The sequence below is a fragment of the Epinephelus moara genome, chromosome 23 (genome assembly GCF_006386435.1).
Source record: "Epinephelus moara isolate mb chromosome 23, YSFRI_EMoa_1.0, whole genome shotgun sequence".
NCBI lineage: Eukaryota > Metazoa > Chordata > Actinopteri > Perciformes > Serranidae > Epinephelus > Epinephelus moara.
Window position 1 is genome coordinate 28,120,089 of NC_065528.1, and position 11,025 is coordinate 28,131,113.

Consider the following 11,025-nt stretch of genomic DNA (forward strand, 5'->3'; position numbering starts at 1 on the left):
AGAAAGAATGTAAGAAAGAAAGGAAGGAGTTAATAGAGGAAGAAAGAAAGAATGGAGGAAAGAAAGAAAGGAAGAAAGAAAGAATGTAAGAAAGAAAGGAAGGAATAAATGGAGGAAGAAAGAAAGAAAGAACGGAAGGAAGGAAGAGAAAGAAAGAACAGAAAGAACGGAAGGAAGAGAGAAAGAAAGAAGGAAAGAATAAGAAATTAATAGAGGAAGAAAGAAAGAATGGAAGGAAGGAAAATAATGGAAGGAAGACAGAAAGGAAGGACGGAAGAAAGAAAGAAAGAAAGAAAGAAAGAACAGAAGGAAGGAAGAGAAAGAAAGAAAAAAGAAAGAAAGAACGGAAGGAAGGACGAAAGAGAGAATGAAAGGATGAAAGGAAGGAAGAGAAAATGAAAGGATGAAAGGAATGATAGAAGGAAGGAAGACAGAAAGAAAGGATAAAAGGAAGGAAGGAAGAGAGAAAGAACAGAAGAAAGTAAGGGAATGAGAAACGAAGGAAAGGAGAAAGAACAAGGAAGAAAGATAGAACAGAATAAGAAAGAAAGAAAAGACATAAGGAAGGAAGAACGGAAGAAAGAAAGGAAGAGAAAATAGAAAACGTTTGGGCAATTCTTGCTTGAAAAACAACTTTAATGATTAATCATGTTGCCAGTAAGCGTTCTGTCCACAGTAAAACACCTTATTCCTGATAAAGCTGAATACTGTGTTTATCTGAAGCTCTCGGCCGCCCAGCGTCTCTTCATCTCACTTTCTGTCTTTATAAAAAGCCTGAGCAGCCAAGTGCCACTCTGCCCCCCCTCCATCATGACCAACTGGACGCCCTGTGAACCACTCGCCCTGTATTGTCCACCCTCCGTGACCCCAGTGCGACCAGAGGGGAGAAATATTGCTCTAATCCACTCTGCACATGCACAGAAGCCTAATTCTGTGACTCAGGCTGGAAATCACTGTTATGTGTGTTATAAAAATTGAATACACAAATGAACGGATGAAATATTGCTCTTGTGCAGTCAGAAAGTCCAGTTAGTATGAATTCCACAGGCTCTAAAGGTTTGTCTTTGTCTCCTTCTTTTCTCTTTGCAGTCGACTTTTTGGCAAAGTACTGCATTTTCAGTCAGGAGAGGCTGGCTGAGTACAAAAGAGCTTTTGAAGCAGTAAGTGAAAAGACATTTAAAGCCTTTATATTCGGGATATTCTCTTTCACTTACTGTAACATGTTGCATTTTCTGTTGAGAATAAGGTGATTTTCCTCTTACAATAACGATGATGATGGCAGGGCTGCAACTGACACTTAGTTTCAGTGTTTTCCCAATTAATCCATTAATAGTTTGATCAATAAATCCTCTGATTTTCGCATTGTCACCAAAGGAAGGAATTAATAGAGGAAGAAAGAAAGAATGTAAGAAAGAAAGGAAGAAAGGAATTAATAGAGGAAGAAAGAAAGAAAGAAAGGAAGGAAGGAAGGAAGGAAGGAAGGAAGAAAGGAAGAAAGGAAGAAAGAAAGAAAGAAAGGAAGGAATTAATAGAGAAAGAAAGAATGTAAGATGGAAAGAATTAATAGAGGAAGAAAGAAAGAATGTAAGAAAGAAAGGAAGGAATTAATAAAGAAAGAAAGAAAGAAAGGAATTAATAGAGGAAGAAAGAAAGAATGTAAAAAAGAATGGAAGGAAGGAAGGAAGAAAGAAAGTATGGAAGAAAGGAAGAATAAATGGAGGAAGAAAGAAAGAACGGAAGGAAGAAAAATAACAGAAGGAAGACAGAAAGGAAGGATAAAAGGAAGGACGGAAGAAAGAAAGAACAGAAGGAAGAAAGAAAGAATGTAAGAAAGAAAGGAAGGAATTAAAAGAGGAAGAAAAAAGAATGGAAGGAAGAAAGAAAGGAAGAAAGAAAGTACAGAAGAAAGGAAGGAATAAATGGAGGAAGAAAGAACAGAAGGAAGAAAAATAACGGAAGGAAGACAGAAAGGAAGGATAAAAGGAAGGACGGAAGAAAGAAATCCAAAATTAATAGTTTGATCAATAAATCGTCTGATTTTCGCATTGTCACCAAAGATGCCGAAACCAGTGAATTTTTTGGTAATTTTTGCTTTAAAAAATGACAAAACAAAGTATTGCCGATTAATTTTCTGTCAGTCAACTAACATTAATCAACTAATTATTTCATTTAGATCAGTGGTTCTCAACCTGCTGGGGCCCCAGGACGCATCCAAGTGGGGTCCCATCACAATTTAATGGCATCATAAAAGACAGAAACACATTTCCACTAGTATTTTCTGTCACTTTCAACTAATCTAATGGTCTTTGGATCTTGAATTACGCATTTTTGTTTTGTCAAAGTTTCATTTCTAGGCTCTAAAATGAATTTCCAGGCTGAAAATTATATTAAATCTTCTGAATTTCTCAACATTGATGAAGGTGATGGTCTCTCTCTGCAGGAGGATGGTGATGGTGACGGCTACCTCTCGTGCCTTCAGGCTCTACTTGCTCTTAAAAACATCATCCCTGCAGAGCTGCTGTCGGACGAAGAAGAGATCTACGTCTATCGGGTCGGCTCTCTCTCCACATGCAAATACAATCACACACCAATTTTCATGAACTGTGGGAAGCAAAACAGTCTAATCAGAGCATCAAACGTCTCACATCATCATAAAGATAACCCCAATTTTCATGACTAAATCCACAGTGACTGTAATGAATTATCTATACCTAGTCTTTTCGATAACCTTACATTAAACGTCTTTGCTTTTATGAAGAGATCTAAGACATTTATAGCAGATAAATATGACTCAATACTAATTTTAAAAAACTAAAGAAACTTAAAACCCCAGACGATAACAAGACTAAAGGGCATCCACACCAAGAACGATAAGGTTGTCGCTTGTGCTGCACGCTCCAGCTGCGTCAGTAGCTTAATAATAACTGAACTAACTAACTAACTAACTAACTAACTTTCCACTGATTGCAAGGGTCAGCCTGATTTAATTCCAGATGTCCTTCGTCTTTATAGCGTCTCAAACAGGTGAGTGTTTCGGAGCTTCAGTGATGGGTCTCTCTGTAGTGTCATCTGCCATGTTGAATGTGAAGCCCTGTAAATTCAGATGGATTGTGATTCACTGTTCCTAGTGACAGTGTTTACAACGATATCTCTCGCCACTGTCATTTTCGTTATAGTTGTAGTGTGGACTCTGTGAGGCACTTGAGTTTGAATGATTTTAAAAAAAACTAGTCAGGGCATCACTGCAGTCAGTAAGATTTATCCTCTGGGGATCATGAAAGTTAATTAGATATTTCAGTCTGCACCAAAGACATGGGTCTATGTCACATTTTTTGTTTCAGATCCTGGAGATGGTGGACTTCAGAGTGACAGATGGTCTCGTGGACCTGAGGCTCTTTGCAGTGATCGCCAGCCTGGCACAGAAAATAGCCACCATGGAGTAAGTGACCTTCAGCAGACGCCACACTCTGAACTCCTCAATGACGCCGGAAGAGGAGTGCCTGACCTGCCATAAATAAGAATAAGAGTGTGTACGCAAATTAGTTCCAGTGATTTTGTCGACGTGTGTGGGGCTCCCTTTGATCCTCTGCTCCTTGTGTCTTCAAACGTTTTATGTGACGTTAGAAGTCAGAGTTATGAGTGCGGATGTGATAATGGCATATGCATTAGCGCTACAATGATTCGATTATTCAACAGTGTTGATATTGAGGTATTTATCAAGCAAAGATGGTGATCATTCTCTGGTTTCAGCCTCTCAAACATGAGAATTTGTTTTCAGACTTTTGGACTCAAGAAAATCATCCGCACACTGATCCATAATAATAGCTGCTTGGAGCCCTACATTGGCCCCCTGTGCAGACATTAAACATCACTCTGACTTGAACTCATCCTACGCGTCCCTGTGTCTCTACATTATGTCCCCATATGCCGCAGATTCCCACACACATCGCTTTCTTCCTGCCCTGGGGTGTATAGCTTCCTACAGACAGGAGTGTGTGGAGCCAAGCCTACTCTGGAGGTCTCCGAGGGTCAAGGCCTGCTCCCAAAGCCCTCACCCTGGAGTGAGAGCTCCCTCTCAGCGAGGACAGGGTCAGGGTCACGGGTCCCCTGATTTACGGCCGGCCCTTTGTGTTGTGTATTAGAGGAGGCCTGTAGACTGCCTCTAATGCTGGCACAGAGAGACCAGGGTGTCTCCTCTGTGTGGAGGCAATTATAGTAATGATAATGAATGACCATATTAAAGCTCTTTTCACAGAACTCCCCTTTGCAATTTGAATAATAAGAAGAGAGGAGATCAGCGTTCATGACGCCAGCGTCTGAACAAGGAGAAAACAATAGCATCCTTCTGTCATCTCATCCCAACTGAACTCAATTGATCCTCTTACCTGTTTCAGTTAATCCTGTTGTCTCTAATCCTATTTCAGAAATGAGCTGCAACAGTAGTTACACAATCAGCCTTTCTGATCATGTACGGCTTTGAAATCTGACGAGGTGTTTCCCACTTTGTTGTATATTTTTTCTACCAATTTTACCTCGCACTAATTGCAGCCTCCCTCCCGCCACTCTCCTCTTTTCAACTTTAACTGTCCGTCCCGCTCACGTCTCTAATCTCTGCGGCTCTCTTGTTGTCTACCTCTCACCCTCTGTGCCATGCTGTTTTGGCCCTTGACTCAGCCCATCTGTCCCTGTGTAGCATTGTGCTCCCCAACAAGTCCACCTCACACAGCGCCACATTCCCCCAGGGCAGTCACATGATCTGCCAAGAAGCACATTGCCATACAGGGTTCCCAAACGGCATCAGAGGAGCCGTCGCAGTATTGTTATTGTCACTGTAATCCCTTGTTTCTTGTGTTGGATCTGCGAGCATGCATGCATGCACTGAGGGTTACTGTAAGTGTCCTCGCTGCGGGGAATTCAGCAGACTAAATGAGTCAGGGAGCGAGGGAAGGAAACATGAGACAGCAGACTAGCTCCTCGCCAGATAAACAACACGAGTCCCTCCTCCTTCAGAGAGTTCCCTCTCGCCCAGTCAGCGCACCGTCACCGCAGTCCGCTCAAAAATATCCCAAAACAACTCTCAATTCTGTCAAAATGAAACTAGGTCACAATATGTTTGCATCCCTTCACCCCCCCGCCTGACTGTATACCAGCTCCCCAATGAGGAGGCCGCCAAAATTTTGGGCATTACGTAAGCGAGAAGTCTTCTGTGTTGGCCACAGCAGGGTGCCAGAGGAGGGCCGACAAAAGAAAATGGGTTAGGCTGCTATTATCTTCCCCACAGTCCATCACCAGTCCCCTAGCCCCTAGTTTACGCTGGCCATTATCACGCCAGTGTCCTTAGCGCACCAGCATTTGGACTCTTTTACTGCAAACCAAGTGCAATTAATGATCATTAGCTGCCCTGTCTCGCTTCATCCCCATCAAGCCCCTGCCTGCACCATGGTTGGAGGACAAGGGCCAATCACAGCACAGGGAGCACTCAGGCGTGCATTGCACTCGTTGGCCCAGCGCTTGGCCATTCTTCGCTCTAGCAGGCCATTGAGCGCACGGCGAGGAGGGGCTCATTAACACCGGGCGCTCGTTAGAGAAGGGACGGCCGTCGTTGTGCCACACGCTGGACAGGAGAGGTCTGTCCCAACACAATCGGTCGTGTCTCCCTCTAATTATCCGAGCGGACCTAGATTTAGTCGGTCTGCGAGTGGTCACATTGCACCAGAGTGTGTCCCAGTCGCTTAGTCCCCTCCCTAAACCTCCACGCGAACTCTCCACTCACCCCCACTCCAGCTACACCCCCCCTCCTACACCCACTGTCCCCAAAACCAGAGCAGTTTTATCCGTTACTGTGGCGGGATGTCCACGTGTGCCCACGTATTGTTTGGCAGCCAGGCCACTGTGAGCAACCACAATGGGCTCAGAACACTTTACCATCACATCTCTGTAAACACAACACCGCACGAGACAGAACCGCCAAAAAACCACCCGCCGCCGCCAACAGATTGTCCTGAATTTGTCTGCAGTGGCAAAGTATTTACCAACACATTCATTTTAGGACAGATTGAAGATAAATGAAATTGTTTGAATTGTGATTCACAGAAACACTGTTTGGACAATTGCACGCTCACTAAAGTTCTGTGGTTCTGAAGGATCTTATCAAAGTGTCATCAGGGCGATCTTGCTCTGGATTTGGAAACACCAAATTTCTAAAAGAAATCCTGCATTTCAAACTTTGCATTATGGGACGTGTAGGATCCAGCTTCACCCACACTAAGGACTAATGCTCGTTTACACTGTGAGCGACACAGCAACAGGCTACAAGTCATTTTCAATGGAAGCTGGTGACACAAAGCTACAAACTGACTCCTGACGCTGCAGTTTTTTCAGCGCTCCACTGACACGCAGGAGCATCAGCCAATCATATATTTGTGTTTCTAGTTGTGATGTGTTATTTAGCTTTTGTTGGCTGATGCTCTGCTAACTTTCTGTGTAATGAGGTGCACACAGGGGCGGCAAAATGTGATGTTAAAATGAGGCTCAGACATTGATCAAAAGCATAGATATTATTTTGGTCAAATACAAACTTCAGATAACATTTAGTCAAGGTGCTTTGTGGCAAGTCGCAAACACACACAAGCTCCTCTTGATGTAACTGAGCTAACGAGCATTTGAACAGCACCTCAACGGTGATTTGGTGATAATGTAGCCGATCACACTGATGCTGAGTCACTCGTAGTGTGAACATGTCATAAGGCTACGTTTAGACTGCAGGCAAATCAGATGTGTTTCTTAAATGAGGTCTTTAAGACAGACTGTCCACTCTGTTATTTGCAAGTGATCAGATCAGATTTGTGTGTCCAGACAGCACCAACCTATCAGCATGGGTTGCTGTGGTAACATCGTGGAGTCAGTAACCAGCAGTGACTGTTTTGGATCCAATGTGCAGAAATCGCATTTTGTGTGTTTTTGTTTCGGTGTTCAGACTTTCAAAAATTAATCTGGAAACAATCTGAATATGCAATCAAAAGGGTTTGGGCTGGCAGTTTGAACAAGGCCCAGGAGTCATGATATCTCTATTCTTGATTTAATCTCTTTCTTTCCCCAACTTTATGAACACACGACACTTAAAGGGATAGTGCACCCAAAAATGAAAATTCAAGATTCAATTTTGTGTTCTTGGACGTTAGTCTGGGGCGCCGTCTGCCATTAGGTGTGCTAGCCGCTCCCCCCGCCGATCTCCGCAAGGGATGTGAGGACTTCACCTTGGGTGCACTATCCCTTTAATCAGTGGAGTCCTTACTTCAAAACTGAGCTCATATGTTCTTTTTCTGAATGAACTTTCACCAACTCATTTCTCTCTGTTCCTGCAGTGACTTCATGCGATCATTGATCACCAACATGGACCTCCGCTCATTAGAAGTCAGGCTCTTCAAAGCAAAGGTTTGCACTTCCCTAAATTCTCCTGCACTTCTGCTGGCTAGTGTGCGCAGCAAATAACTGCCCACCACATGTTCATACTCTCGAATCTGTTTTCACAAGGTGCACTTGATTACCTCCACGCAACATCAGATTAACTCTCACATGAGTCACATTCATGCCACAAACAGCGTCCCTGCCTCTCTTTCATGGCTCCACGGGTATAATTATAATGAAATAAATACTGGTAAACACTTTGAAGAGCAATTCCAAAGCATGCTTTGTAAAGCTAGCTTTTTTTTAATGAAAGACACTCAGCCCTCATGCATAGAAATGAGGGAAGCAAGCCAGAGAGAGAAAGAGAGGGGTGCTTTTCCCTTTTCATAGATTAGCAAGGCCCTAATCTCATTAAAGTGCCCAGCAGTGAACATGCCGTCCACTCCGCCCAGCCCTGTAATCAGCCTGAGACACACGGCTCATCTCAGATGGACCGGGACTAGCCTACCAGCTGGCCGCTCACAGCCAGGCCCGGCCCTCATTCATACGAGGAAGTAGTGAGCAACTGAAAGGCAGGAGGAACATGAGAATGGGCTAATTGCCAGAAAGGATTATTCCCCAAACCCTCCCTCCCCTCCCCCAACAATTATCACCTTGACTGCATTAACTGTGCAAACAGGTGCACTCAAACAAGACTAGAAACAGGTTGAGGTAATCTGAGGCTACCCTGAGAGTCACACACAATAACACACACACACACACACATGAGCGCACACTCACAACTGTGCTCAGAGCTGACAGCCACTTTACCTTGTTTTTAATGTCAAATATTATTATTGTTATGTAGCAACTGTTCCTGTTCCTCCTGGAGGAGCAGCGAGGAGACGCTGGAGCTCAGCAGGGCTTCATCAGCGCAGAGCAGCTGCTTCTGGAGCTGAAGGCCGGGGGAATCCATCTGGAGCAGGAGGCTGCGATCAGACTGGAGCTGCAGCACATGCCTCCCCTGGACCTGCTGGACTTCCTGGCCTACCTGCCGCTCTTCATGCTCATTCACAAGTCGGTCATCGCCAACCCTCTCAACGACTCCAGCAACCTCTGACCTCAGTCACTGCACTGTGTGGCTCAGGTATCAGCATCACTGCCACCACTATTATCAGTACTGTACTGACAACTTGTCACCCATTCATGATCCCAGGCACACAAGCACTAAAATGGTGAGATTTATTGACATTGTGTGAATGCAGCATAAATCTGAGTGATTCACCAGTTTGTGCAGACACCAGTCCGTCCTGTCAGTGCTGACCTTTGAGGATGTGGACCGACTGATGTGTTTGGCTAGCGCCTTACATTTTCCTTATCTTCACCAAACTCAATTCCTCCATCTTGGCTCTTGCAGGGTGGATGTTCCAGGTATTTTTCTAACACGACCTGTTTCTCTTAAAATACTACAACTGTAGCTCGTGGGATATCCGTCAGCTTTGGAAGTAGTGCCAGGTTATTGCAAGCTAATTAGCCGGTCATGCTAACATTAGCAGTTTAATTCACTCCTTCTTGTGTTGAGCCCAGTGTTCCCAGTAACTACTGCCAAGAAGCTGTTTCAGGCAGAATTTAGCAAGCACAAGAAATTATTTTTTCAATTGTCAAATATCAATTGTATTAAACAAATCTGGTCTTAAAGCTGGAGTGCGAAACTTTTGTCTCCTCCCTCTGACACGTACCATATGCCTGCAGGTGAGCTTGCGCATCTCCCCGGGTCCCAAGAGAGCTCTCTTGATGTCTTTTTTGTTTTATTCAATCCTTCCTTGGAACACCAAGTTTCTTTTTCATCTGGAGCATCTTTCCAGGAAACTTTACTTGGAAGCTTCTTAAGTGCAACACACACTGCCGCCGGTGCGGCGCTGTGGTCGTCAAGTGCCGCCCCCCAACACACATTGGCAGCGGCGCACAGCGGCACCTTCGACACTAAAGTGTATTTCCTACCCCGGCCCGCTAGGTGGCTGTACCTACACTAGTTGCCAACGGTTGCCAACTGCTAGTAACAGAAGAAGAAGAGGAAAAACTTTGAGGCAACAACAACTTGGATTTCACGGGTGAGTTTCTTATCAAAATCGTCTTAGGCCCCGTTTATACGACAACGATTTCAACTGAAAACGGTAAACTTTAGTTGCGTTTTGGCCGATCGTTTACACGACAGCTGCAATTTGGGTGAGTTTTGAAAACGGGTTCCAGAGTGCAACTTTTTGGAAACAGCAGCGTCTCCGTTGTCATGTAAACTTGCAATATGCAGTTCCTCTGAAAATGGAGACTTTTTGCACATGTGCATTACAGTTCCAGTCACTAGGCATGCGCGAGAAAGTTGATCGTCACAACAACAATGCCGAGCTCTGTTTGTGCTGCTCACCCTGTTGATTTGAAGTGAAGTGTAGATCTGTTACTATAGCAACTCCACCTCGTCGTCCATCCAGACAAAGTTATCTGTGCATGCTTTCGCCATTGTGTCTTCTTTGCTTTGGTTTGCAACACCACGGCATGACGCCATGAGTGTTGCTTTGCAAATTTACACTGCCACCCATTGGCCTGGCGTGCATACTACAGTGTTTCCAGTAGATTTTGCGGCTCCGTGTTATCGGTTCAATAACGTCGTCATATAAACGCAGAAGTTTTTTAAAACGCAAAGGTCAGACTTTTCCATTTTTAGAGAAACCGTTGTCGTCTAAACAGGGCCTTATTAAAAATTTGAGGCAACCGGAGTTGATACTACGGCGGCCGAGACGTACATAAAAGGCTTTTCTCGCAGCACCGGCCGTGCTGGAAATAGAGCAGTGGGCTAAAGCAGAGCGGGGCAGCACGTCAGCTGGCGCCAGTGTGGGTTTGTTCATAGAATATAATGGAGGCGGGCGTTTTGACGCATGGCGTATGGCAGCGGTGTGTGTTGCACTTTAGGATTTTCCTGCTGTAGCTTCCGTTATACCAGTGGTTCCCAACTTTTCCAGTCCAGATTTTGGGGTCCAGATTTCTCATTATACATTAGTTCAAGGTCCACTCAGTTTAATATATTCACCATCATACTTGCGTTTGGCCACATCATCGAACTAGTTTGCTGTGTTTGTCAGTTGGTTGTCCGTTAGTCACTCACTCTACAGCAGGAAACAGCACTTCAGAATAAAAGATATGTACCAGAAATTCACTGTACTTCCACTCTCTCTCTGTCTCCCCATTTCACTCTCTGTGCTGTCATTAAAGGCAGAAAGCCCACAAAAATAATCTTAAAAAAAAAAAAAAAAATGGCCATGAGCAGCGCTATGACCCCAAATTCAACTTCTTCTTCTTCTTCTTCTTCTTCTTCTGTCTCTATGAACTACAGTGTGTATTTAATGCCTCTTATAACCCCTTCCTCTTACACACTGTGCTCTGATGAAAACATACAGATGACATTTTGTGCTCTTGCTAGAGACTTCAAATGAACTTTGATATTTTAATCATTGATTGGATAATAATAGAAACCCTAGAAGGAAAGGCAATGTTAAACAGGCCTCTATTGTTTCTGCAACATGACATTTCATAGAGCTGTTTAGTGCTGTCTATGGTCCTGAAATGTTCTGCAGCAGTAGACGCTGA

The 11,025-nt window shown here is 44.1% G+C and overlaps 1 protein-coding gene across 1 annotated transcript in view; it reads left to right on the plus strand.

The window, feature by feature from the left end:
• LOC126385221 (uncharacterized) overlaps positions 1-11,025 on the plus strand; it is an 82,399-nt gene extending 71,374 nt beyond the window's left edge. Inside the window, exons 11-15 of the mRNA XM_050036824.1 lie at positions 1,090-1,160; positions 2,441-2,551; positions 3,342-3,439; positions 7,365-7,434; positions 8,255-11,025. Of these exons, the coding sequence (XP_049892781.1) occupies positions 1,090-1,160; positions 2,441-2,551; positions 3,342-3,439; positions 7,365-7,434; positions 8,255-8,506 (602 nt within the window). The 3' untranslated portion in view covers positions 8,507-11,025. The remainder of the gene's footprint in view (positions 1-1,089; positions 1,161-2,440; positions 2,552-3,341; positions 3,440-7,364; positions 7,435-8,254) is intronic.